The sequence below is a fragment of the Rhinolophus hipposideros genome, assembly GCF_964194185.1.
Source record: "Rhinolophus hipposideros genome assembly, chromosome: 9".
In the NCBI taxonomy this organism is placed as follows: domain Eukaryota; kingdom Metazoa; phylum Chordata; class Mammalia; order Chiroptera; family Rhinolophidae; genus Rhinolophus; species Rhinolophus hipposideros.
In genome coordinates this window covers 4413579-4441038 of record NC_138055.1, presented here as the reverse complement: position 1 = coordinate 4441038, position 27460 = coordinate 4413579, and the positions used below count along the sequence as shown (strand labels likewise).

Here is a 27460-nt window from a genome sequence, read left to right as displayed (position 1 = left end):
AAAGCATCAGACCTGCAGCCAGTGGGAGGAAGCTGCCTGCAGACGCAGCCCAGCAGGCCCTGCAGAAGCCACAGCCCCAGAGGAAGTGAGCGGCTCGGCCCCTGCCTCCCAGCGGCCTCTGCAGCCCCCTGCTGACCTAGGGAACCCGGAACCTGCTTCTGTTTAGAACCCAGGACCACCACTGGAGCTCCTGGCCTTCATTTCCTTGCGTGGAGTAAGCACCCAGGTGAGTCCTCCTGGCATCTCCGCTGGTGGGAGGCCTCGGCCACTGGGGCTTTCTGTCTGTCCCTAAGGCTTGGGAGTTGGAGCTCACACAGGGAGGGCTCTAGAGGCCCCAGGAAACTGAGCCCAGATTGCAGTCTCAGCTGAGGGGGCCGGGCAACGTGGTCTCCTGAGTCCCGTGATCAGGGGTGGCCGTTCCTTCCTCCCCAGAGGCCCCGACACGCAGAAGGGCACTGCCCTACCTCTTGTGTAGCCAGGTGAAAGATTCCCCATTCCGCCATGCCATCTCCCATGAGCTCATCGAACGCCTGGGGAAGAAAGGTCATCCCTAGTCTTCAGAGGGCCGTGTCAGGGAAGGGTCTGCTGGGGCTACAGATGGCTCCAGGAGGTCCCAGCTCTGTGTCCACTGGGCTGCCTTTGGCCAGCATGGACTCCAGCCTCTCCTTGTAAAGAAGAGTCAGGACCAGAGAGGGGAGAGGGTTTGCCCAAAGTCACCCAGCCAGAATGAGGAAGAGGAGCCAGCCTGGGGCCCAGGCCCCCTAACGCCCAGGCTGGCTCTTTCCTCTTCTCTGACCACAGCCCACAAACCGAATCCTGGTGTCCAATTGTAGGCTCGGTGATTCAGGGGCCAGGTCTGTTCGGCGACTGTGTTCTCCCCCCTTCCCACTTCAGGACAGGAGGGAGCCCGTGTCCTCAGGCTGGCTGCTGGTGTGATGGGGTGGTCCCAGCCCCGTGAATGCCTCCTTCTCACCACAGCTCCAGACCCTGATCCTCCAGCCAGGCCTCCTGGGGGCGGGAGCTGACCAGCTGTGCTGCGTGACACCCTGCCCAGATGTCTGTTAAGGGTTAGAAATCCTGCGGAAGACCAGGGGCTGACGAGAGAGAAGGCGGGAGGGCAGGCTGCCAGCTAAGCAGGAGAGGAAGTGAGCTAGGGGAGCAGAAAGGAGGTGCATTCACCCATCCAGGCCTGGGGCGAGCCTAGCACCCTCCTACAGCGAGGAGGTGACACACTGAAAGTGCTGGCCCTGCCCAGGCTGGCATGAGCAGTGAGACCCCCACACGACCCCGCCAGAGAGCCTCGTTCAGAATCCAGGTGGGGCCAGGCAAGGCCAGGCCACCTTCTGAGAGCCAAGCCTGCACAGAGCGAGTGGGGGACAAGTCGCGGGACAGCTTCAGTCCGCTCACCCGAAGGCTGGCGGTGCTGCTCTGTGCCCACCGTCTCTGGCTCAGTGGCCCAGAGGGCTCAAGCTTCAAGCCCTGCCCCCTCCCCAATGGGAGCTCAGGGTCTATAAATACCATCCATCAGTGTGTTCACCCAAACCAGCCCCCACTCGTTCCCCCCCACAGGCCCTCCCAGGTTTCCTTCTTGAGCTCAGGGTCTCCTGGATGGGACAAGCTCTGAGGAGGGTCCACCCCTCCTTTGTCCTGGGGGAAGGGTGAGGGCTTCCTGTGTGCTGCAGGAGAGCGGTGGGCTGGCCACTCTGTGCCTGGCTGAGGCGCCATTCTCCTGCTGAGCCTGGGCTCGGGCTGTGCCCTCAGTCACGTGCCTTCCTCCCCCGTGTCCTGCGTCCTGCGAGGACGGGCTCCATGCCCCGCTCTCTTCAGGGGCCCTGACCCCTTGCCTAGGCACATAGTGACGTGTCTACCCAGAGCCAGCACCCACCCTCTCCCTGTGCCTCTCAGTCTGGAAGAAATGGCACAGAGTGAGTTTGGACAGTGATGCCCTCTGTCCTCTGCATCCCTCAGGGCTGGCAAGGAAGAGATGGAGACAGAATCCTTCTATAACCTGCTGCAGCTCCCCAAGGAGGTGGAGGAGGAGCTCCCACAAGGTGCTGTGCCCAAGGGGGTTGGGGGCCGGGTGGGCGGAGAGCGAGGGTCTGCGTCGCCAGAAGCGCAGGCCGTGCCCTCCAGGTCGTCAGCTGAACACCGGGTTCCATTCAGCCTCAGCCTAGGCCTTCCATTTTATACGTGATACCCCCTCTCCCCTTCTGGAACCTTCCGCAGTTATCGCCATGCCCCTTATAACGGCACATCTCCAGGTTAGGAGTGACGTTAGGAGGGGGCAATGTGTGCCTACCATGTGCTGAGAGCTTCTTCTAGAAGCATCTCTTTTATTGCTCTGAGGGTAGGTGCTATTACCTCCTTTTTAGAGACAGGAAACTGAGGCAGAGAGAGTAACACAGCAGAATAGCAGGGAACTGCCTTAGTAAGTGGGGAGCTGGGATTCTGAGCCCAAGGGGGGTGGCGCCAGAGTTCAGGCTCCGTGCCTGCGTGTGCACACCTACACAGATCTGCCGCCTTCACGCATGTGGGACCCGGCACGCCCGGGAAGCCCAAGTCACTTTGGATGTTTGATGCTCAGGGTGTGTGTGTGTGTGTGTGTGTGTAAGTGTGAGAAACAGCAGGACCAAATTCCCCTTGTGGTCAAGGTGCCAGCTCTACAGGTGACCTGCAGGAAGAGAACTGCCAGGGCCCTGCAGAGTCCCCACATACATGCTATTCTCACCTCTGATTTCAGGACAAAAGAAGAAATACTTGCCCCCCACTTCCCGGAAGGATCCCAAATTTGAAGAATTACAAAAGGTGCAGAGCCTTCTACCTGCAGTTCTGAGTTCTCTGGAGGCAGATTTTCATCTTCTTGGGGTGGGGACAGTGGGCCATCCTGCCCTCCCTCACCTCTGGCTGGTGGGTGGTGACCCCGCAGTTCCTTGGGATACTTCTTGAATGGCTATGTGAAGGAACAGTTATTGAACACTGACTGTATGCTTTTAGATACATGATCCCAGGAAACCTCACAGGGTTGAGAGGGATCTGTTGTCACCCGCATCCCAGGAAGGGGACAACAGTGCTTGGACAGGTGACCTGACGTGTTGTGGGGCACAGAGCTGGCCAGCGACAGAGCTGGGGATTGACCCAGGCTGTGGGCTACAAAGCTTGTGCTGCTCCTTCACTCACTCGGCTGCCATGGCAATGGACAGCTGGCCATGTGGGCAGGAACAGATGTTGTCACTCAGTTCACGGTTCCTCCTTGGCAGCAGGGCCTGCTGGGCACAGGCTCAGGGCTTCCATCCTCCTCTGCCCTATTTCTCTAGTCTCCATGTGACCTTTCTATTGCCTCCTCCAGGCAGGCCTCCAGACCTGCACTACTTTACATCCCCAGAGGATTTGTGACCCACTTTCCATCCCTTCCTTTCTCCCTCCCATTCCCTTACTCCTTCCATTCACCTTTCCCACTGTAAGGCACTGGGACACAGAGTAGACCCAGCGTGGTCCCTTCTGGAAAACTTGGCAGGGGGCTGATGTCCTCTTAGTTTGGATTCCTCAAAAAACTGATCCTGAGATAAGGACATAGGTGCACATAATTGAGTTGGGAGGTGACAATCATGGGAGAGAAGGAAGGGAAGTGGGGAAATAAGATGGGGAGGAAAGGAACCGCCCCCTCCTGGTGAGTGTTGGAACAGGTGACGGCTGTGAGAGCTTCAGCCTATGGGGCACCTGTGGACAGCACCTCAGAGAGAGTGCCTACCCAGAGGGAGAAGATCTGTGTCTTTATACACCAACTCCTGGTTAGCTCAGGGCTGCTCCATTAAAGGGACGGGGCATTACTTCTCTGCTGCTTCTGGCCCGGAGCACAAGCGGGGTGGGGCTGGTCTCCAAGGGCAGCCCTCAGGCAGAGCTGCAGAGGGGAGCAGCCAGTGTACATCACAGTGGAAAAGTTTGGTGGCTGGGATGGAAGACCAGTAGCTCCTGTATTCCTAACACTTTACACAGGAGAAAACAACACTCCCACAGTGCTCAGATCTGTGGTGGAGAGAAGCAGAGAGTTTTCGGGAGCCTAGAGCAGGCTAACCCTAACTCAGCCTGAGAGAGCAGGGAGGGTTTCCCGGAGGAGGTGACTTTTGACCTGGCCTTGAAGGAGGGGTGGGAGTCGGCAGGTGGGAGGAGAGCATTCCAGGATGAAGCGGGCACAGAGCCAGGTGAGGGGCCAGGTGAAAAGCGGCCCCTGGGTCAGTGGTCTCCGTGGGGCCTGCAGGTGCTGATGGAGTGGATCAACGCTGAGCTCCTCCCCGAGCACATTGTGGTCCGCAGCCTGGAGGAGGACATGTTTGACGGGCTCATCCTGCACCACCTTTTCCGTAAGCGGCTGTCCCCCACCTACCCCTCCAGGACCCCACAGGTGGGTGCTTCACCTCATCCTCCCACCTCCGCCTGGACTTGGGCCACTGTTCTTGCTTTTTCTGTGCTAAACCTTGGACTCTCCCACCCTACACTGCCTCTCAAGCATTTATGGTGTGCCTGCTATTTCTCGGCTGCCGGGGATAACAGAGAAACCCATGTCCCCTCCCCGGGCTGTCCGGGGCTGCTAGAAGGGAAAACAGGCTATTGGTGAGAGCACCCAGCAGCTAGCGGAGGCTGCTTCCGGCCCCGCAGGCCTTCGCCACCTACCCTCTCCCTTTGCTGGTGTGAGGTTGCGTTGGTCTACATGCCTGTCTTCTGCACAAAGCGGGGTGGTCCTGGAGGGAAGCAGTGGGTCTGATTCCGGGGCCAGCCTGGGGCCTGGCCCAGCACCGTTTACAGAACCCTACAGAGGGTTACAGAACAATCCCACCAGCCGATGCTAATGCTTCCTGAACACTTACCACAGAGCAGGTGAGGTAAATCCCCACAACAGCTCTGTGCCGTTACTATCCCCATGTTACAGATGAGGAAACTGAGGCTCCAAGAGGTCTAGTAACTTGCCTAAGGTCTCACAGTGAAGAAAGCAGGGGAGTTTGGCTTTAACGGCTTGACCGTGCTGCCCTGCAGAAAGGACGTGCTCGCAACTGTGTGGAAGGCTGAGGGGTGGGGCATGGGGTGGTCAAGGTGAGGCAGGCCAGTGGGGGGCAGCTCAGAGGGCCTGGGCCTGCTCAGGCCCCACAGCTCACATGCCCCATGTGTGGAGGGGCAGCGTGTTCACTACCTGAAAGCTGGCCAGGCTCAGCCTACTGGAGGTAGCCCACTAGCTATGGGTCCCCTGCAGGGGCCCAAACTCTCCTCCCCTCCTCTGCCTTCTCCCACCCTCTCACTGCCTTCTCCCCACCCCCTCCTGTCCCATCCTGCCCTCTCCCAAACCCAGAGAAGCTGGCGGGGATCAAGCTGGACGTGGAGGAGATTGCCTTGACAGGGGTGAGCCAGAGGCGCAAGCTCGTGGCGGTCCTAGAGGCCACCAACCGCAGCCTGCAGGTGGACAAGCAGCAGGTCAAATGGAGCGTGGACAGTACGTGGGGCCGCAGCCCGGGCTGGGGTCTGCAGCAGGGCTGGGGGAGCCTGGTCCTTTTGCACCAGAGACAGCTTCTTGTTTACCCAGGAGCACGGTTCAGCCACCCCAGGTGTGGGCACAAGCTGGGGACATGGAAGGAGGCAGAAGCCTCAGGCCGGTGCAGAGGAACAGACTCCTGTGCACAAACAGCCCTGGGCACTTCTGTTCCCCGAGGGTGTCCCTGTAGCCAAACAGATAACTGTGAAGGAAAAACGCAGGCTTGTTAACAACAGCGGCTACTTACTGAGTTCCACCCACCGTGATGAACCCACCTACCTCGTTAGAGGGGCACTAACGGTCCCATCTCATTAGTTCCTTTAAATTGTATCTGCAGTGCTTTCTTGCAAGAAATGAGAGCATGCAAAGCACCCAAACTTCCCCACCCTACCCCATTAACAGTTTGGTCTGAATTTCCTGCCATTCCAGTCGCCACATTCTCCCCATTTTCCAGACGAGAAACTGAGGCTGAAAGGAGATAAATGGCTTCTCCAGGGTTGGGTGGCAATGATGTACCAGTTTTCAAACCCACTTTTTGTTGGGCCATATGCCACTGTCTTCACCGCTGTTTAAAGTCTCATGTCCAATAGCTGACGGGTATTGAATTAAGTCACATTGAACTTAAAGCTAACAAATTGTCTAACCAGCGTCCTGCCATAGGACAGGACATGGGGTTGTTTCCAATTGTAAATAGCACTTCAGTGAACATCTCTGTGTCTAACCCCCATCCACATGGTGGGCTGTGTCCTGGGCTATATTCACAGGGGAAAAATGTGACTATTTTTCAGTCTAAATATAAATCTCCAGGCCTCTAATTTCCAAAAGGCCAGACACAGGTCTCCTTGGTCTTCAGTGGGTTGCTCTGACGTTAAGGAGACCACCCTGGGGCCCCAGGTTTGGGCGGTCCCTCTGGCTCTGACCTCATACCCCTCTCCCCTCCCAGCTATCTTCCACAAGGACCTGCTGGCCACCTTGCATCTCCTCGTGGCCCTGGCTAAGCGCTTCCAGCCCAACCTGCCCCTCCCCATGGATGTCCAGGTGGAGGTGATTACCATGGAGGTAAGGGCTGGACATGGGCGTCCTTCACACAGAGTAGCTTCTTGGGTAGACATCGCCATGCCCTGGATTGAGGGGTGCTGCATGGGCAGGGGCTGAGCCACGAGAAACAGCAGATCCCCCCAGGATAGCCATGGGCACTGGGCTGGAGCCATGAGTGGGACATGCCGTGAACAGAGTGGGACTGGCCGGGACCCAGCGGGGCCGTGGGGAGGTCCCTGGGCTGACCAGTCCCACTTACCGCAGCAGATGGCATCTGCCTGGGGTTTCAGAAAGGTCCTGGCTGATGGCAGCCATGTCACGTGGGCCATAAAGGGTCCATCTGTTTATGGCCTTTCGGGGGCACTGAGTCACAGCCCCCGGCCTTGTCACTGTGGTATCATCTCATTCACTGGCTGATGGCTATGACGATGCTTTTGGGGTTTCTCCAGCCCCCGGGCTCTTTCCAGTACAAACAGACTTGTACAGGAGTCCACGACTTCTCTCTCAGACAGACTCTGAGCACAGCAGATAGGGCCGCTCCCTGCTTTTGCTCCCCGTTATACCCCAGCCTCTGGGTACCCAGTGAGCAGTGGGGCGTCCTATCCCGGGGTTTACCTTTCACTTAACAGAATCAGCCAAGTCTGGCCAAACTCAGGTGAATTCATTCTTACTTTTCTCAAAACCACTGATTAAAATTCTGCACTGAGCAGTTTCGTGGCTTTGTTTATACTTTTTATGTGAATCAGAGGTGACTCCATTCCTTCACTCATTTACTCATTTACTCACTCATCCATCTGTCTGTCCATCCATCCCTCCACCCACTCACTCATCATTCATTCATCATTCAGATCAACATACGTATATCAACCCCTGTAATCCAGGCATTGGCTGAGACTCGGGGATACCTGGAAAACGAGGCAGACACAGTCCCCATCCTCGTGGGGCTCAAGGCTCATGGGAAGAAGGACAAGTAGTTGGACCACAGTGATCAGACTGCCCAGGAGACCACCTGAGGAGGGAGTAAAGTGGGTCCCTCAGGGCTGCTTTGGCCTCTAGAGTCTTTGAGCAGCCATGTGGGATCACTCAATTCCTCCTCCTTTTTCCTTTCTTAGAGCACCAAGAGTGGCCTGAAGTCGGAAAAGTCACTGGAACAGCTCACTAAATGCAGGTGGGAGAAAGAGCAGGACGCTGGGCTGTGCTTTACGGAGTTGGCGGTGGGCTGCGAGAGAAATCAGAACAGTGGTGATGTCTGTGGGTGGAGTTAGTGAGGGGCTGGGGGTGCTACGAAGGTCTCTACCTTGCTGGGGGTGGGGGTCACACAGATGTGTAAAAATGCACAAGCTATACACTTAGGATTTGTGCATTTTGTTGTATGTATAATAACCCCCTGCCCCCAAAAACCTAAAATGGCAACCACCAAAACAACAAAATCCAGACATTTCTAGGTGTGGAAACCTCAGGGGAAGGGGATGAGTTTCTTTTGCTGTTTGCTTCCCACGGGGGCCCTGCCTACTTACAAAGCTGCCAGGAAAAAGACGCCAGTTTCTTTGTCAATCTCACTAAGTCTTATCATAGCAAGAAAGCACAGGTCTGAAGATTTTTTTAACCCTTTGTTTGATGTTTTCCTCCCCTTTAGCACAGACAAGGACCAACCCCCGAGTGAGTACTTTTCATAACTTAAGGCAATCTTTTTCTATCAGGTATGTGTTGAAATAGACCTATAATGATGAGGGGTTAATTGCTGGGCGTTCTCTTACATTTCCTTTGTGGTCTATATTTGTATCTCGAGCCTTCTTCTGCTACATTTGTCCCTCTTTCTGTCTGTCCATCATGGACCATGCTGTTCCTTCTCATCACACCGCTCATATGTGTAGAGAGATTTGTAATTCCCATTGGTGGTGATGATGGAGGTAAGTGTGTGGGCTCTGGAGCCAGACGGCCTGGGTTCAAACACCAGTTCTCCTGCTTATTAGCCACATGAGCTCAGGAAAGTCTGTTAACATGTCTGTGCCTCAGTTTCCTCATCTGTGAAATGGGGTTAACAATGGCACCCACGTCTTAGGCTGGTGATGAGGATAAAAAGATCATTTGTAAATGTGTGCTTAGCACACGGTGAGGGTTAAACAGTGATTGTTCAATAGTGTGGCTGTTGCTTTTGTGACAGCTCTTCACTAATCGACTGACTGATACAGACACTCCTTCTCTCATTCATTTATTCCACACTCAGTTGGCCTAGCCAGCTCTTCATCCATCATCCATCCATCCACCCACCCATCCCCCTGCCAATCCATCCACCATCCATCCATCCATCCATCCATCCATCCATCCATCCACCAATCCATCATCCATCCATCCATCCATCCATCCACCAATCCATCATCCATCCATCCATCCATCCATCCATCCATCCATCCATCCACCCACCCATCCACACACCAATCCACCATCCACCATCCATCCATCCATCCATCCACCCACCCATCCCCCTGCCAATCCATCCACCATCCATCCATCCATCCATCCATCCATCCATCCATCCATCCACCAATCCATCATCCATCCATCCATCCATCCATCCATCCATCCATCCATCCATCCACCAATCAATCCATCATCCATCCATCCATCCATCCACCCACCCATCCACCCACCAATCCATCATCCATCCATCCATCCACCCACCCACCCACCCACCCACCCACCCACCCATCCATGCACCCTAACATCATCTTTCTTTCCTAAACCCTCACCACAGAGTTACATCATCTGAAGATGTGGAAATAATGACCTGCAAGGGGCTTCTGAGCACAGGGGCAGAGGGAGGCTGAGTGGCGGAAGGAAGGACAAAGGAGGTGCAATGGAGGCTGGTGGATGTCTGTGTGTGCCCGTGGGGAGGGACAGCATGAGAACACGGCAGGTTGCCCAGGGAGCAGTATTTGATAGGAGGCAGCATGAGGATGGGTCACAGTGAGGGGCAGGGACACAGAGCAGGGCCTCCTCGAACCGTTTCTAGCACAGTCATCCTGGGCTAGCCTGTGTCGTCTCAGCCCATGTTTGTCTCTCATTCCTGTGACACAATTTTCCCTTTAGTGACACAATTTCCCTGACCATAAGCCATGAGATCTGGAAGGGACCACTGGTGCTCCCATCATGATTATTGATTTACGGGGCATTTTAACATGCACGATGCTATCTGGTTTCTACTTTCCCCACTTCACCAATGAAGGAACACACTAAAGCACAGAGAGGTGAAGTGACTTGCTCAGAGTCACACAGCTGCTGAGTGGCAAAATCCAAAGGTCAATTCTACCCAGTTTGAGTATGCAGTGTCCAACGACCAGTCTCCCCGGGAAGGTGTGTTAGCTGCAAATAGCAATGCAGCTTGTGGAAAAAGGGTGTTAATCTGAGGACTTGGGGTGTCTAAGGCTAGACTGGGAGCCTGAGCTGCCAAGATGCTCCTTCTGTTCCCAAGCCCCATGGGTGTGAGTCAGAGGCTGAGGGTGCTGGCCTTGGCCACGTTGCAGGTACAGACATTCTGGGGGAGCATGATGCCCTCATCCTGCCAGTCCAGAAATGCCAGAGAAGGTTCCTATGGGCTGAGTGTTAAGTCCAGGGCTGGCCCCCTGCTCAGCCACCCCTGGAAGGTCCCATGGACCTGTAAGTAGAGCAGACAACTGGGAGGGGGCAGTTCCTGGTGGAAGGGATGGCAGCTGAGCAGACACAATAAATGGCGTCCACTGCAGAAAGGATGACCACTTCTTGAAGTCCTGCTGTGTGCCCAGCCACCGTGCCAAGTGGGTTATGTGCTACCAGATTTGATCCTTGCAGCAACCCCACCTGGTGGGTATTGTCAGCCATTCTTTATGGGTGAGGAAACCAAGGCACAGAGAGGGGCTGCGATTCCCCCTAAGCCACACAGCCAGGGGCAGTGACTTAGACCCAGGACTGTTTTCAAATTCAAGAACCTTGAGATAAAGATATAGCGCTCCCTGGACTGGTTGCTCTGAGAAACTTGTGGGGAAAAGTCCCTGTTTGGCACAAAGATAATAGCATTGTAATGAGGTGTTTACTGGATCTGTCTACAGAGGACGTCTTTGATGAATTATTTAAGCTGGCTCCAGAGAAAGTGAACGCCGTGAAAGAGGTAAGAAAGATCAAAGCTCTGAGCACCTCTCTGGCTGCCGCCTACCCGCTGCCCACCTGCCTCGTGCCTCGGGACAAAGGGACAGAAACAGGGCCCTCGTTCCACACTTGCTGTATGCTGGGTGCTTTGAGGGGGCTTTCTGTCCCCCTAAGCCCTGGGCCGGGGGCCTTGTTCTTTCTTGATTAGGCTATTGTGACCTTTGTCAACCAGAAGCTGGACCGCCTGGGCCTATCTGTGCAGAATCTGGACACCCAGGTAGGGAATAAGCTTCAGGGGCCCTAGGCAGGGAACGGCTGTGGGGTACAGTCAGAGAAGAGGGTCGTAGGGCCCTCTGTGTGCCAGGCCTGCCCTGTGTGCCCAGGGCGATGTCACCTCGCAGAGCCTTGGGGTGCTCCTCTCCAACAGGAGGGGCTTTGGCTGGCAGGCAGCTTGCCAAGCAGGGACACCGTGGGGATCCTGTGAGGTGGGGAGTGTGGAAGCTTCACAAAGGGGCGCTTCTGTGTTGCTATTACTTTTCATTGTAAAATAACCACTTTCCAGCTGTTTTTTTCCAAAATTAATCTCAGACCACCGGATCCCAAGACTGAAAGCACATGCGTTTTCCCTGCGTGACTGCGTTTGCTTATGGTGTTCCCTAGCTTTGTGCTGTGTGCCTGGCGTTGCTTAGGTACTGCCACAGCCCCGCGTCGGTGGCTCTCCGAGCGGCTCAGCCCCGCCATGGCCGATTTACGCCCAGTCCTTCTGGGGCGGGAATGGAATCTTACGTGGTTAGCATTTCTCAGTGGGTCATGGCCTTCCATAGGACACTGTGTGTCTGGTGTGTTCCCTCAACACGGGACCCTAGGGACTCTGAGAAGCTGATGGTCAGCCTGGCGCGGGACGTGATGGTGTGGCTGTGGGCTGCCTGCACGCTGCTCAGGTAGCATGGCCAGAGCGGAGAGGTCAGGGCGGCCCTCGACACCCCCAAGGGCGTATGGCGTTCTCAGCCAGAGCTACTGACTTCACAGGCTCACCCTGACATCAGCCAGAGAGGGATGGGGATGATGTACTCCTATGCCTGGCAGCGAAGACCAATAAAGCCCTCACTATATGCCAGGCCCTGAGCAAAGCACTTTACATATATTGTCTCATTGAAGCCTTCCAACAATCCCTGACAGGGGGACCGATATTCTCCCATTCTACAGATGAGCACACTAAGGCCCAGAGAGGTCAATTAACTCACCCAAGGTCACACAGTGATTCAGTGGTGGACCTGGGATTTGAACCCAGCCTGCGGAAGCCAGATCTTACGCCCATCACCACCTCACATGGTGGCCACATGAGAAGTCTGTTTTGATACAGTCTGGTGACACGACAGGATAGACATACGAGACTCAGGCCAGGTGGACATGTGTTGTGCCTTGGCTCTGAGAGCACCTCTTCTACATTGGCTGTGTGGCCTTGGACCCGGGCTTCTCTGAACCTCAGGGTCCTCCTCTTTTAAAATGGGTACAAGGCTACCAACCTCATAAAATTGCGAGTAACAAATGAAATGATAAATATCCAGCATTTAGTATATTACCTGGCACCCTGTGGAAGCACGACAAATAATAAATTTGTGTTTGTTTTATGTAGGTATAAACAGGATGAGGATGATGTCTTAGGTTTACAGTCTACCTGTTTCATCTTTCTCTCTCCCTTGGTAAAATAATGGCTTTTGGAGAATAACGGCACGTGCAAGGATGGTATTTAGAGACTGCTGGATAAAAGGGGATATTGAAGTCCCTGGGATTTCAGAGGTTTTACCAGGACATATCAGCAGAAAAGATTTCAGGCCAAACTAATAATGTCGGAAGGGACCTAAGATGAGGAAGTCCCAGTAAGGTCTTCGAGTGGTGGTTTTTTTCTAATATCCAGTCTTGCATTTTGTATCTTTGAAGAGATTGAATAGGATTATATTAGCATATGATATGCTGGTGGTGGGACGACAGCTTTATCTCTGAACATACAGACGGAGCAGACAGAAATATTAATGTGGCAGCTGGCAAAATGAGCCGCGTGTGCTGTTCTCTGACTTTTCCTGATGGAATAATTTTACACCGAACTCTGTTTTCTCCTGTGCTTCTGTAGCTCATGGAACAGAATGTGGTTTAAAAAATGATAGGGGGCTACTTAACAGAAAATGTAGAACAGTTCATTTTATTGAGAACGTACTAGGTGCCAGGTGGCCAATAACTGCTTTATACCTGCTGCTGCTGCTCGTTCACGACAATGCTGCAAGGTCAGGATGCTGTCCCCATCCTCAAAAAGGAAGCTGAGGCTCAGAGAGGTTGTGTGACCCCCGTAGGGCCACACAGCCTGTGAAAGACAGAGCAGGACACCCCAGGCTCTGTACCTCCAGTCTCCTCCTTTGTAGTTTGCAGATGGAGTCATCTTACTCTTGCTGATTGGACAGCTGGAAGGCTTCTTCCTGCATTTGAAGGAATTCTACCTCACTCCCAGCTCTCCTGCGGAAATGGTAAGTGGCCAAAGATTTTCCTTGAGTGGACAGATCTACGGAATCGGCACGACCAGCCTTTGTTTGTTCACTTCCCGGTGAAGTCAAGGCTAGAGAGGAAGTTTTTTTGTCCATATGTCTGCCCATCCATCCATCCATCCATCCACTCATCCACTCACCTGTGCACCCACCCATCCATCCATGCACATGATTCCTCATTTCCTGAGGCCCTGCTTGTTGTCAGGCCCTATGCTGTGTGGGCCATAAACACACAACTCCTGCTTTCGAGACCTCTTGGTCCACACTCATTGTGCTCTCAATGGTGTATGGTCTTCCAGGGCCACCATGAAATGTATTGGCTTATGGTGGGTGGCTTAGTGGGGATTCTGAAAGCAAGAGTGGTTAGTATAATCTGAAGGAGTCAGGAAAGGCATTGCATAAGAGGTGTCCCATGGAGCTGATTAGGGTTTGCTTTGCAGAGTTAACTAGGTAGGGCAGCCCGAGGGGAGGGAACTGCTTCAGAGAAGGCTCAGGTGTGGACAGAGAATGACTATTTCAGGGCAGTGTCCCTGGTTCATTCCTCCCGGGGTAAGGGCAAGGTATGGCAGGGAGTCTGGCCTCGTGGGTGTCAGGAGTTCCCCTGTGGACCCTGGAGGCTGGTAGGCTGGCTGTATTAGTCCAGGCAGGAGAGACCTGGGGAAGGGGGATAGAGAGAATGACGACACTGGTGAGAGTGACGGGGTGAGCCTCCGCAGACAGAGCAGGCTGACGTACAGCCTCAGGGCCTTGTGGGGCTCCTGCTTCCCCCCTCTGCCCTGTGGCCTTCCCCCAAGCACCCAGGCCCTGTCAGGTGGAGCCACGGCTGTTCCTCAGGCGCATCCTGCCCTCCCGCCTCTGGACTTTGCAAAGGCTGTTCCCCTGACCCAAGTGCCCTTCCCCCCCATACCTGCCAGTGAGACGATTCCCACTATTCCCCAGATAAGGAAACTGAGGCCCACGGGGCAGTAACTCACTCAGGGCAGACGTGGCAGAGGAGAGAAAGGCCGGGGTGGTGGTCCCTGCTCCACCACCTCAGGCTTCTTGTCTCTGAAATGGGCTCACAAGCCCTGCCCTGCACACCCCTCAGACCCCACAGACAATAAGAAGTGTTCAGAGAACCATGGAGGTGGAAGCATGGAGGGGCGGAGGGGGGGCAGGGGTGTGGTCCTGGGTCCCCTGCTGTGCCCAGGACCCAGAGTCCTCATGAGTGAACAGCAGCCCTGCAGGAGGTGACCAGGTGATGCTGGAGATGGCTGGGCCGCTGCCTGCCTGGCCAGAACCCCAGGTGGCTGGCTTATCTCTGTCACACCAGGGTCCCTGCTTTATCTCTGCAGCAGTGGCTTTTCTGAAGAAGAGCCAGCCTGGAGGCCATTTCTGGGAGGAGGAATGGTTTCTGTCCCCTTTGACATGCCCATGCATTCCTGGGGGGGGGGGGGGAGAAGCCGTGGGCCTGGAGCGGGATCAGATGTCATGGCCTGCCTGGGGCGCACCTTTGACCCTGGCCCGGTTCTCCCCCCACTTCCTTCCTCCAGGCCCTCGCCCCCCACCATGTCTGCAGCCCTGTTTGTCCCTTGCTTCCAGCAGCAGCACGCCTGACCTCCCAGGCTCTCTGGCGTTCCAGGCCCCAGTCAGTGGGCCTCCTGCCCCCTCCCCAGCCTCATCCATCTTCCCGTCCTGCCCCTCCTGCAGCCTCACAGGCCTGGCCCTCTAGCATCTCCAGGTCTTTGCCCAGGTCGTTCTTGTGGCCTAGCCTGCCTTCTGCTTTATTCCAACCCATTCAGCCAGTGGTCTGTTCTGACCACCTTCTCATCTCCTCTGAGCTCTTCAGCATTTTATAAGCCCTGAACCTCGGCTCCCGTCACGTTTTTTTGGAGTCACTACCTATATCTAGCTTCCCCTGGCCCTTCCTCCATTTCATCCTCACTCCACACCTGTGGGAAGGGTGGGGTTGGGACTGCATCTCCATTTTACAGAGGGGCAAACCAAGGCCTGAGAAGTTGTGGGACTTGCCAGGACCACTTGGCTGCTCAGGGCAGGTCTGACACCAGAACCAGCCTTCTGACCCTCAGCCTGCAGTTCTTCCTTTTGCACCATGGAGACACCATCTTTAGTGGGTGTGGTCTCCACTTTCCCAAGAGGGAGGGGTTCTCTTGACGGGAAGGTTGATTCAGGGCTCAGATTCCTGGGAGTTGGGAGGTGGCTGAGGAGCAAATACGCTAGAGCAGTGCAGTGTTTGTGGTTCTGGTGGTAGAGTGGGGACAGCAGTCAACACTTACAGGGTTCTCACCATTCCCTAGGCACTGTATCAGTCAGCTAGTAGCACAGAAATGCTTTGTAACAAACCACCTGAACAAGCGGTGTCCTCAAACCATCATTTCTTCTCCTGGATCTGCAGGTCGCCTGAATTTGGCTGACATAGGCTCAGCTGGGCTCCATCACTTATCTGGGGATTGGCTGGGGGTCAGGCCCTCTTGGCTGGGTCAGCTGGGGTGGTTCTGCTCTGTGCCATGTGCCTCTCCTCCTCCTGGGACCTGGCACGCTTTTCATGGCAATGGCAGAGACACTGGAGAGCAAGCATGAGGCCTGGGCTCAGAGCCAGCATGTGGTCACTTCATTTCATTCTGTTGGCCGGAGTCCCCCCTGTGGCCTAGGTGGGGACACAGGAGAGCCCTGCAAAGTGAGTAGATGCAGAATCGAGGCCAACAAAGTGATCCTCCAGGCATTGTGGGTGAACTTGCTAATACCTCCTTGAGTTGGGCCTCTGAGTTAGGAACGATTCCATCCCCGTTTCTGTAGGAGGAAACAGTACAGAGGGCTGCAGTAATCTGGCCAAGAGCACACAGCCAGTTAGGGTGGAGGGTCAGCCAGAGCTGCCTCTCCATTTTATTCCTTCTTGGGGAGCCAGGGTGCGCCCTGCGGGAGGTGGAGGAGTAGGAACCTCTCCTGGCTGAGAAGGCTTGCCCGCAGCTGCTGAGACAGTGCAGGGGTACAGGACACCAGTGCGAGGCGGAGCCCACGTGCCCATCCTGAATCCAGGATGCAAGACACTGAGGTGTGAGTGACGGGAGAAGCGGGAGGAGGACACAGGGCAGGACACACACAGGCCGGGACCCAGAACAGCACAGGGGCCCCCTCTTTGTGACTCGGGTGTTGGGCCCGAGTCAAAGCCCGTGCTCAATATTTTGCACGCTTCCAAACCCCAGTTACAAGGCAGGGACAAATGTACAACTTCTAACGTCCCCGAGTGCAGCCAGCTTGCTGAATCCACCGGCTTTAGAACGATGTTCTGAAAATGAGGTACAGAATCTGTGGGGGAAGAAGAGGCAGCCTCTTAGCTCAGAATTTTAATGGCATATTGGCGGAAACGTCAGGTGCAGGAATGGATAATAAAAATGCTGACCAGGTCATTAGCTGAAGAGAGTGGGGACAACAGCCCTTTCCGAAGGAGGGACACCCGAGGAACTGTTTTCTTGGCAGAGTGGCCTCTCAGAATTGAGTTTGTCCATGTCAGGCCTTCCTTGCAAATGGTGTTTATGTGTGGTTGCCGTTTGTTGCAGGAAAAGACGTTAGGGCTGAAGGGAGAGAGGCGATCTGTTCAGCGGAAATCAGCACCCTGGAGCCAGGAGCCCTTCACTCCTCCCACACTCAATTATTTCTCCCCGGAGGATTGGAATACATCCTCCCAGGGTCGTAACCTCCCTCGATTCCGCGGAACGGGCCAGTTTTACTTTCATCTCATACTGTGCACAGAAAAGAAAAAAATAATGATACTTTGGGCAGAGCATGGCGAGATTGTTGTGGAGCTTGGGGCAGCTCCCCCTGGTGCAGACTGAGCAGCCTGGCGGAGAAGTGTGTCACACAGGAGCGACTGTGACCATTTTGGTGGTGTCCATAGTAGCAATTCTCAAAGTACAAACTCCACGAGGGCAGGAGTGGGGCCGCTTTTGCTCTCGTCAAGTGGCCAGCTCGTAGTAGATGCCCAATCAATATTTTCAGGATAAGAGCATGAACGAAGTGTTTCCAAAACACTGATCCCATGAGGTGCTCTGTGATAAAGGGATCCTACGGTCTAATAACTGGGGAAAGCATGTGTCGCCTTGAAGCTTCATGATACACCGTCATAAATGGATAGTCAAGGCTCTGAGAAGTCCTGCAGAGAAGGGCTTCCCTATTACTCTGTTTAAGCCAACATTTCCCCAAACCGCTTGGTCACAGACACCCCTTTCCTTCCCTCCCCTGGATCATGCTTTGGGAGATGCTGGCTTAGAGAGTATGACAAAGGCAGGGGTACCCGCACGGCGGGTGAGCAGTGTGTTGGGTCGTCTGTCACTCCTTCTCCCTCTGACATTTACTTTCTGTGTGTCTTGTGAATAGTGTTCATGATGAGAATGTGAACAATAGCAACAACTGCATCCCTTGTTTTCCAGAATATTCCACTCTGGGGGGAAGACTTGGGGACAGAATGACAGGAAGGAATGGTGGAGCTCTGCTTTGCTCACTCTGAGATTTCCCTCCATCCTTAGAGGTGTGTCCCCCCCGCTTGGGAGCATGGACCCTGGGCCAGGCTTTGTTTCTTCTTCTGGGCTGACTGTAGAGGGGACGGCCCCGCTGGGCTGGTGACCCCGCCTCTCTCGCATGCTCCCTGCATCCGGGACCTATCCCCTGCTCCGTCCGTTTGATGCTCCAACAACAGCTTTCCCCAGTGGAGCTGCTCTCCCTGCCCCCCATATCCCAAGGGGCTGCCTCACGGTCCCTGCACAGCCCACCAGTGAGCCAGCTACCAGGGAGGACAGGCTGCCAGCCCTCTGCCCCAGCAGGCATCCTTGGGGGCAGGCAGAAGATACTCCCGTGACCCTGCCGTGTGCCCCTGGACCAGGACTCCGACCCACATCCTCTCTCCCCCAGGGAGAGCTCTTTCTCACGGGGCTTCAAGCCCTCCTACACATGTCCCAGCTTCCGGCCCTACAGGGGCCCAGACATGGGATTTGCTGGGCCTTCATCGTCCCACCCTCACATCTCGTTCTGTGGCTTCAGTTCCTGTCCCTCATCGCCTTGGACCCTTGGCAGCCTTGGAGAGGCAGGCTGGAAGATAGGCTATTCCCATGGTACAGACGAGGGAGTTGAGGTCCAGCCAGGACATGTGACGTGTCTGCCTGTGACATACACCCTGGGGTTGGTGCACAGACATCCAATTCAGATCTCAAGCCTCCTCCTGCCCAGACCCACTAGGAGGTGACCAGGGGCGGCCTGGGCAGGGCTGGCCTCCCTTCATGCGTCTTGCTCATTCACGGCACTGCCAGTTGGGACTCCAGTTCCCTGGCGGCGTTGCCATGTGAACTGCCTGGCCCGTTTGAAGCTGGCTGGGGGGCTGGGATGGCTGGCACAGCTGGCCACCGGTCTGGGACGTCCAGCCCCCACAGTGGATCTTTAGGAGACTGAGACCAGTGAAGGAAGGACCTCCATGAGGTCCTAACGAATCAGGGGTTCCGCCAGCTTTAGACCTCACTCCTCCCGCTTCACCCCACACCCTCTCTTTCTGCTGCACCAGGCTGCTGCCCCACACAAAAGGGCTGGGTTTATTCGCTGGTATCTGAGGCCCAAGTTACCAAGATGTGGAAAGGGAGGTGACCCCGGACGCCCCCCACACACACTCCCCCCCCCCCCCCCGCTGACAGAGGGTCTGCTCTGAGCCCAGGGCTGACAGGACTCCCCACCCAGTGTCCTGTATCAAGGTGTGGGGGACGTGGTGACGACCCCACTCTGTAGGTGAGCGAGTAGAGGCCTGGGGGCCAAGCGACTTACTGAAGGTCACCCATGGACCAAGCGGGAATGGGCCCGAGTGGGCCTGAGCAGGGGCAGCTCTGCCAGCCTCCAGCCTGCTTCGCAGGGCATCAGGGTGAGACACGCCTGGTTCCAGCACTTTCTGTCTCATCAGTTCAGATAAGCCCCTTGGCCACTTGGAGCCTTGGTTGCCTCTGCCCATGAAGTTCAGCCGGTTCTGAGGGGACCTGTCACCCAGAGGGTGGGGGGCTGCATGGGAAGACGTTGGGATGAACCCATGCCCCTGTCCCTGGCTACGTCGCCTCCACTGGCAGGCCTTACCCCTAGGTGTCCCCTCCACCAGGAAGCCTTCCTGAGCCCCAGGCTGGGTACCCTCCTCAGTGACTGCCCTTCCCACTAGAGGCGGCCTGCTCGATGCGTGATGGACATCATGGGTGGTGGGTGGGCCTGGCACTTGGGGACCAGGGCCTGGGGTGGGGCGCCCTCATTTTGCCAACATCTGACGGGGTCTTGTCATGGTAGTTGCACAATGTGACCTTGGCGCTGGAGCTGCTGAAGGACGAAGGCCTGCTCACCTACCCCATCAGCCCCGAAGGTGAGTGCGAGCACACGTGGGCTGTGTCCCTGTTCCCGCCTGGGGTGGGGGGGCAGTGTGTGTTTGTGTGGCTGTCTTTCTTGGTGTGGGTGGATAATGAGCATTTGCTGAGGCTTCCTAGGGGGGCATTGTGCCCACAGTTCCACCCACCCAACCTGTGGTGGAGGGGTCCCAGGGAGAGAGAGACGGGGACTGGGTCCCTGGGGACGCGCTGTCCAGTGAGGTGAGAGCTTGAGGAGTTGCTGCAGTGCACAATGGGGTGTGGGGGGCACTGGGCAGGAGGAGGAGGGGGAGGGACCATGTGACTGGTCCTGGGACTCAGGCCTACCATGACCAACTACCTGCTTTGCCAGGGGTTCCCCGAGTTAGCACTGCAGCCCCGTGTCCGAGGAAAGCCCTCAGTCCCAGGCAAGCTGGGATGGTGGGTCACCCCCTCCCCTGCGCAGACCTGACTGGCTACCCTGCTTCCCTCTGGCCACAGACATTGTGAACAAGGACCCCAAGAGCACGCTGCGGGTCCTCTACAGCCTGTTTTGCAAGCACAAGCTGAAAGAAAACATGGACAGGAAGTCTGGTGGATCCCCGAATTAACCATCACTGCCCCACAAGGCTGCTTCTCAGAGCCTGCCTCTTGGCCCAGCTGGAAGGCCCCCCACCTCCGTCTCTGTTTCCATCTGTCTGAATATCTCTGAACCTACTAGGAATGGATCTATTTTGAGCCAACCTCTGGCCCCGCTCAGTTTATTTTAACAAATGTATTTCTGGGAGGGATTTTGGGAGCCTGCTGGTGTCCCCCCCGAAAGGACTCTTAAATATGCATAAGTATGGCTGATCCCTGTACTCAGCCTCCCTCCCCATGGGGCTGGCATGGAAGGTGCTCGGCCTCTCATCTCTGAGGGCGCCCCTGGGGGCAGCCAGAGCCCAGCGATGTGGCTTTTGGGATGGGAGGGGCTGTCAGGTGTCAGGGCTCATGGCCAGAGCCGGCCTGCCCACACTCAGCTGCTGTCGCCCCCATGCCTTCTATTTGGGATGACGGCCCCAGGTTTACCATCCAGATACAGGAGCCCCACGTGGCTCCAAACCCACGCTCCTGAGCCACTCGGGGAAGTTAGGTCACTTACCTGCCAGAGGAACTGTGGCTCAGGCCTCCCCCTTTGGCTGAAATCATGAGCTTTACCCAAGTCACGAAGCAGAAATCTCTGTGACTGATTCATGGCTCAGATGGTCTCCCAGTCTGCCTGCAGGGAGGTGTCCGGTGCTGTGGGTCCTCCTAGTGTCGCTGGCTTTGTGGCTTTCTTGCTGACCATGTTCTGTCTCCTACCCCACCCCAGCCTCTCCAAGCTGAAAGCCCTATGTGCTTTCCAAGCCTTTCTGAGGCTGTCGTCCCTGCCTGAGGTGCCCTCATCCCACCCACCTCAGGAGCTTGTCACTCACAAAAGGAGTGGGGACATCCTTGCGGAGAGAATGGAGGACGGGTGAGCCCTGGGACAGGGTGGACGCCTGGGGATCCCGGTGCTTGTGGGTGGGTGCAGGGAGTGGTTCCCAGGAAGGAGACTGGCAAGGAGGGGAGAGGGAGCTGCTCCCTCCATTCAGTGCTCGCTCTCCTTCTCCTCCATCCCAAGAAATCTGACTCCAGTTAAAGTTGCAGCAGAAGTTAGAAGCAGGATATTTATAGTGGGCGTCAGTGGAAGCTGTCCAGGGCCTGGGAAGGAGCTGGCAGGCTTGGGTTGGGTGTGCAAACAGCTTTGGAGTGATGGGAAATGCCTCGAAGGCCGGGGTGCCTCGGAGTTGAGCCGCTTCCCAAAATAATCCAGGGGGCAGCTGTCTTGGATTCTGAAACTGGGTCTGGCTGCCTGAGCTGCGGGAAGCCCCAGGCCCCACACCAGCCCCACTCTGGGAACAGATGGCACTAGGAATATTTTTTTCTTTTACCAAAGTCAGCTGGTAAGCGAACAGCTTGTCTGGAGAAAAGTGTGTTCCTCCTCCTCTCTCTTTTGGCAGCAGATCAAAACTGCCACCGCTCCTACCCCAGTCCCTGCCCCCATGGGTCTCCTTCCTTATATGATCTGGGCAGCCAGGCAGAGGGCCTCACAGGCCTTTCTTACCTCAGAGCTCACAGGGTCCTCAACCAATGGGGATTTGACCCAGGGAGCAGCCGGGGCCCCTTGGTCCACGGGGGCCTGGGCTGAGCTGGGGCAGCAGACTCTGGGAGGCCTGGCTGGTTGGAAAACAGATAGTGGGGAGGTCCCAGAAATGATTCTTCCAGGAAGAGCCGGCCAAAGGACCTGGGTGGGCCAACAATTGCGTTTTAAATCTATGTTCGTTTCAAATCAATTGGTATGCTTATTGCCCATAAACGTGCTGCATCCGTGCACCGGTGGGCTTTTATATCCATACAAATCCTCGTGCACAAGCCATTACTCACAAACCTTCCCTGAACACCCACTGTGTACAGGCCCTGGGCTTGAGACGAGGCCATAGAGGCAGCTGAGGTGGAGGCTGTGGCCTGTGGTGGAAGACACACGGTGGTGTAGTGCTCGAGTCAGACTCTGGAGCATGAATCCTGGGTGCATCTTCTATTTGCTCTGTGATGCTGGGTGAATCACTCGCCTGCCTAAGCCTCAGTTTCCTTCACTGTCAAATGGCAGTAAGAAGGAATCGACTCTTTGTGGGGTTATTATGAAAATTAAAGAACAGAATCTATAAAGAGCTTGAAACATTGATGGGCATTTAGCGTTCAATAATGTTAGACATCACCATAACCACCATCACCATCACCACCATCACCATCACCATCACCATCACCACCACCACCACCATCACCATCACCACCATCACCACCATCACCATCACCACCACCGTCACCACCGTCACCACCATCATCACCATCACCATCACCACCATCACCACCATCACCATCACCACCATCACCATCACCACCACCGTCACCACCGTCACCACCATCACCACCATCACCATCACCATCACCACCACCGTCACCACCGTCACCACCATCACCATCACCACCATCACCATCACCACCACCGTCACCACCGTCACCACCATCACCATCACCATCCCCACCATCACCATCACCACTACACCTACTAAAACAGAATTAAAAGCCTAGGGGCGGCCAGATGGCTCAGTAGGTTTGATTCCCACATGGGACAGTGAGCTGCGCCCTCCACAACTAGATTGAAGACAACAAGCTGCCGCTGAGCTGCCGGAGGGGCGGCTAGATAGCTCAGTTGGTTGGAGCATGAGCTCTCAACAACAAGGTTGCCGGTTCGATTCCCACATGGGATGGTGGGGTGGGCCCCCTGCAACTAAAGATTGAAAACAGCGACTGGACTTGGGGCTGAGCTGCGCCCTCCACAACTAGACTGAAGGAAGACTTGGAGCTGATGGGGCCTGGAGAAACACACTGTTCCCCAATATTCCCCTCCCCCCCAAAGAATTGAAAAAGAAATGTCATGATGTGACATGAGGGCCCTGGCACACAGTCAAATTGCAAGAGAGGCTGGGCAATGTAGTCTAGCTGCACGCCCAGCAGGGGAAGCTCAGGGCAGGCACTAAGGAGCTAGCTTATCAGGTGAACCTTATCAGGTGAGCTCTGCTTGTGGAACTCACAACACTACCCGGAACGTTGGAAGCCCTGGGTAAATGTTTGCTGGCAGTGACCGCTGAGCTCTCCCAGTCTGAGGCAGATTCAGACCTGCTGTGTTGGCTTGAGCCCGCCCAGCTACAAGCATTAAAGCTGAGCTCAACTCTACATTCACTGCTCTGACCTCTGGCCGCTTCCCTTGGCTCCCGAGCTAGGCCTGTGGGTTCACCAGCTCAGTTGAAAACACAGGGGCACATGGGGGACCCTGGTTTCAGGATCTCCCCCTTTCCCTTGTCATCTACAGCCAGAGGCAGCAGTGTGACGTCCCGGGAAGTCCTGGGCTACAATCCCACCGAGCCCCTTCACAGCTGTGTCGTCTTAGGCACGCAGTTCCCTTCTGTGAGCACAAGTTTCCTTACTGATAAAATGGAATGATGCTCCCTGTTCCGCTTAATCCCCAGGGTGGGAGTCATAAGGTTTGAAGTTAGCTATTGTTATGCTATCAGCTACACTGTAGCCATGGCTAACGTTTACTGGACACTCAACTTTCTTCAGCGGCTGTGGCCCAGAGGGCCTGGCCACTCAGCTCATCAACCCATTTCCTTCCCATGCTGGTCATGCAGCTCGACTACATTTCTCAGTCTCCCTTGTAATTGGGCGTGGCCTCGTCACTGACCCCTAGTCAATGAAATGTGAATCAACTGGGAAGCAACGTTGCCGGGCCTGGTCCCCACACCTGGTCCCCTGCAAGCCCCTCGATGCTCCTTGATGTGCAGGGAGGACCCGGTGATGCAGACAAATTGGACTTGGAAGCCATGTGCCGAACCTGGCGCAGCCACTGATGGAATCACCCTGCGTGGGGAGCAGCCGCCCGTCAGCGACACCTGCTTTGAACCTTACATGAGTAAGAAAGGTTTGAACTTCGACCTTTTGGTGTTTGTTGCAGCAGCTGGTGGCATCTTGACTCAACAGCTGCTTGGATTCTGCCGTTTAATCCGTTTGGTTTATTTCAATCCTATGGCTTTTCTTTGTTCGTTTCTAGAAGTTTCATTTGTTTCCTTTTCACATTTTCTCAAGCCATTTTATAGGGGCTTGTTCCTTATTCCCGTTTTTTGATGCCTTCTTTTAATTCTTTCTGTACATTCGGCGTCTTTGTTTTATGTTCTGCACCTGACGATCTGATGCCTGAAACCCACCTGTGGTCCATTCCCGCTGCCTGTTTGGCCTGACTCTTGTTCACGGTGTTTTTCCATGTGTGTCTCCACCCGTGGTCCTTCTACTTACCCACTGGGACTTGTCCGAGATCGACGTTGAAAATGCGCACCTCCAGAGATAATTGACATCTGCTTCCGCCGGATGGCAAGGGTCACTCCGAGTCAGCTCCCTTTAAATTCAGGGTCTAGTCTAAGACGTGTGGTCCACACAGCTAGTGTAGAACCCACATTAGGGCTGGTTTGTGGTTATGACTTTGAGGAGATTTTTTTTCTTTTCTCCTAGTGCCAGGATTGATATTAGGCAAGTGTCCTTGCTTTCCGTCTTCAGGCGCCTGCTACCCACCAACTTATTCCCACAGTGAAAGCACAGCCCTTTTATGGAGCCCAGCTGCACGTGGGTTCCCTATCTGCCTCTCATGTTGGTGGGCCCAGGGTGTTTTTCCCACCCAGAGCAGTGTGTGGTCGTGGCAAAGGACGAGCAGGTGACCAGCTTTAGCAACTGCTTCCCTCTGCGGACTGGCAATTTCACTCCCGGTTCCCTGGATTTTCCTTGTTTCTGCTTGCTCAGTGTGATGCATTTTAATACACGTATTATATATGTATATATGTATACATAACAACACGTTCATGTACACATACACATATGTTGTTTTTTCGTTGCTTTGCTGTGGGACTATTGCTTAGTGAATAATCTGCCATAGAGTGGAAAACGGAAGTCCTTCTCTGGTTGCACGTTGTAGATTTTTGATAAGCAGCAAAGCATCTTTGAAATTCTCTCTCCAGCATTCCCGTCCCCAAGTCTCCATGTGGGTGTAGGTATCTGCTCCCCCACCCATTCTCCTCCACTCTCTACTCCTGGTCAAGGCCACGCAACACCCGCTCCCAGTCTTGTCTCCTAGCCCTGGTCCCTGATCCAGCCTGACAGTGGGGGAGGGGCAGCAGTTACCCATCGGGGGTTTTTCCCAGTCACGTCAGTATATGCCACCTACAAACGGCTTCTCAAACATGAAACTGGTGTGGGGTATGCTGGGGAGAGTCGATCTCGAACACCTGGTCCCAGCTGTTCTGGGGGACACAGCAGGCCAAGGGGAGGAATTGGCCTGCGGTCCCAGGAGGAGGGAAGCAAGAAACAGATGCAGAGGCCCCCACAGCCTGAGACGGAGACGAGACCCCCCAAGCCTACCTGTGGGAGGCAGAGGCCCCCGGCTGTCACTGGCCAGGGCCCAGGAGGCAGATTCCCTATCAGTATCAGGAAGAGCTTTCTAATGGATAAGGCCGGGCACAGATGGCATGTGCTGCTTTAGAGGTGTGTGACTGAGGGAGCACCCCCACCTTTCGGGGAGTCTGCATGGGGTTGCCGCATCCCACGGAAGGTGGCAAAGGGGCATTCCTGAGGGGCTGGGAATAGCAGCCTGGGCCAGGTGCCTTGCTTAGACCACCCTGGACCCAGGGCCCTATGCGCTGTCTTGTCTGTCCTGGTCATCGAAATCTGGGCTCTGGTGGTCAGGCAGGGCCCACCAGCTGATGTGCACCTTCCACTCGGGGCTCATGGGGACAGTCAGTACACGGGTCGGTGACCAAGGGACAGAGCCAGAGCCCCTGGGGTGCACGCTACGTACCAGGCACACTGTTTTTGCTGCTCTCACTTGGGTGTCAGACACCGAGTCGCTAACAAGCTCCAGGTGAGGACTCACCTGGTCGCACGTCCCACCTGTGGGTATTCTCAGTCCCTGGCCCAGGCATGGTTTGGACACTGGGAGGGCTATATATCCGTGCAGGTGATTCTAACATGCAGCCATAGTTCCAGACCACAAAGAAATAGAAACCCATAGCCCCTCCTTGTTCATCTTCCAGTTCAGTAGAGAAATATCGGTCTTTTCTGAGAAAACGCGGCCGATGTGGTGCTGAGCAGTGACTGGTTGGCCCAGGACAGGAAGCCGGTGAAAAAGAGACACAGAGATAGGGGCCCCGATTGATCCCTTCTGGGGCCTTGGATGGCCACGGCCAGGCAGCATGAAGAGGAGAAAACAACCTCAGATCCGGCTGGGCTTTCTTTCCTAGTTGCATATTCTAGGTTCCCCTGAGTCATCTCTGGTTTTGTCCTGCCATCTCTGGGCTACAGTGGTCATTTCTAGCTTTGGCTTGAAACCACACTGCATGTGACCTCTCTGTGCCTTGACCCCTGCTGACTCGGCTGGAGCCCTGCTCTGAGTGCCGTGTACATGAATGGGTCTGCTGCCCACTGAGTGCCCAGTGCCCAGACCCGGTGTAGAAGCTGTAGAAGCTTTGGGCCCCGAAACACCTGGACCCAGTGCTGCTAAAACAGGGATGAGCCAGAAACGCTGAATCTCAGGACCTCAGGCTAGGACGCTCTGCAACTTCTTCCCAGTGGAGCCCCTGGACTCCCTCTTCTGCTCAGACTCCCTTCCTTCCCTTCCCCCAACCTGGGGCGACACAGCTAATCAAGTTCATCATTCACCCACCGAAACCACCCTCTAGCAAAGTAGGAACTGGCTTTAAAGACGGGACATCTGGGTTCAAATCTCTCCTTTGCCCTTTATCTGCCCGTGACCTTGGGGGAAGGAAGCAGGGAATCACCAGGAGGCGTCCCTCTCACCCGTCTGGTCTGTACTCAGGTTGGCACTGATGATAGACTGAGTACCCGTGGCCACTCTGTCTGCCTCGAGCTTCTCATGACAGACGAGCCAGGCTCCGAGTGTCCCAAGAAGAAGCTAGTGGCCTTTGGTGACTCAGGCTGGAAGGCACATGGCAAGATCCATGGGGCTCTCTGGCTGTCACAGTCACACTTCGCTGCTGGTAGACTTGGCAATGGTGAATTTGAGATGAAAGGAGCAGGCATTGCTTATGTGAGACCAGAGCCCGGGACCTGAGGAGACGAGGACACAGAGAGTAAATGGGACCGGAGGAGTGTTCCAGTCCAAGATGGACCAAGCTGGTGAGCCCAGCCGGGGAAGGAGCCTCAGGCAGGCCCCGTGGACAGCTGGCCTGTGTCAGGCTGTTCCCTGACGAGCGGATGACCCAGATCCT

At 55.3% G+C, this 27460-nt stretch overlaps 1 protein-coding gene across 3 annotated transcripts; it reads left to right on the top strand.

The window, feature by feature from the left end:
• Positions 1 to 78: 78 nt before the first annotated feature.
• On the top strand, positions 79 to 20312 carry PARVG (parvin gamma). Of its 3 annotated transcripts, XR_013994037.1 has the most exons (14): positions 79 to 226; positions 1969 to 2051; positions 2741 to 2805; positions 4256 to 4358; positions 5339 to 5479; positions 6462 to 6577; positions 7669 to 7724; positions 8193 to 8215; positions 10642 to 10700; positions 10887 to 10955; positions 13096 to 13197; positions 17643 to 17740; positions 19519 to 19591; positions 20073 to 20312. XR_013994037.1 is itself a non-coding variant. In XM_081060249.1 (13 exons), exons 2-13 carry the CDS (start codon positions 1985 to 1987, stop codon positions 20180 to 20182), a joined length of 984 nt encoding a protein of 327 aa, XP_080916375.1. In that variant the 5' UTR covers positions 79 to 226; positions 1969 to 1984; the 3' UTR covers positions 20183 to 20312. The 3 variants fall into 3 exon arrangements, 2 of the variants coding, with proteins under 2 accessions (XP_080916375.1, XP_080916376.1); XM_081060249.1 differs by lacking the exon at positions 17643 to 17740; XM_081060250.1 differs by lacking the exons at positions 19519 to 19591; positions 20073 to 20312 and having other exon boundaries at positions 17643 to 17801.
• Positions 20313 to 27460: the final 7148 nt, after the last annotated feature.

What these genes read in the sequence shown, in the direction of transcription:
- PARVG (XM_081060249.1), top strand. Translation starts at nt 1,985, where the DNA reads ATGGAGACAGAATCCTTCTATAACCTGCTGCAGCTCCCCAAGGAGGTG. An exon ending in AATTTGAAGAATTACAAAAG is followed by an intron (nt 2,806 to 4,255) that starts GTGCAGAGCCTT and finishes TGGGGCCTGCAG; the next exon opens with GTGCTGATGGAGTGGATCAA. An exon ending in TGCAGAATCTGGACACCCAG is followed by an intron (nt 10,956 to 13,095) that starts GTAGGGAATAAG and finishes CCTCCTTTGTAG; the next exon opens with TTTGCAGATGGAGTCATCTT.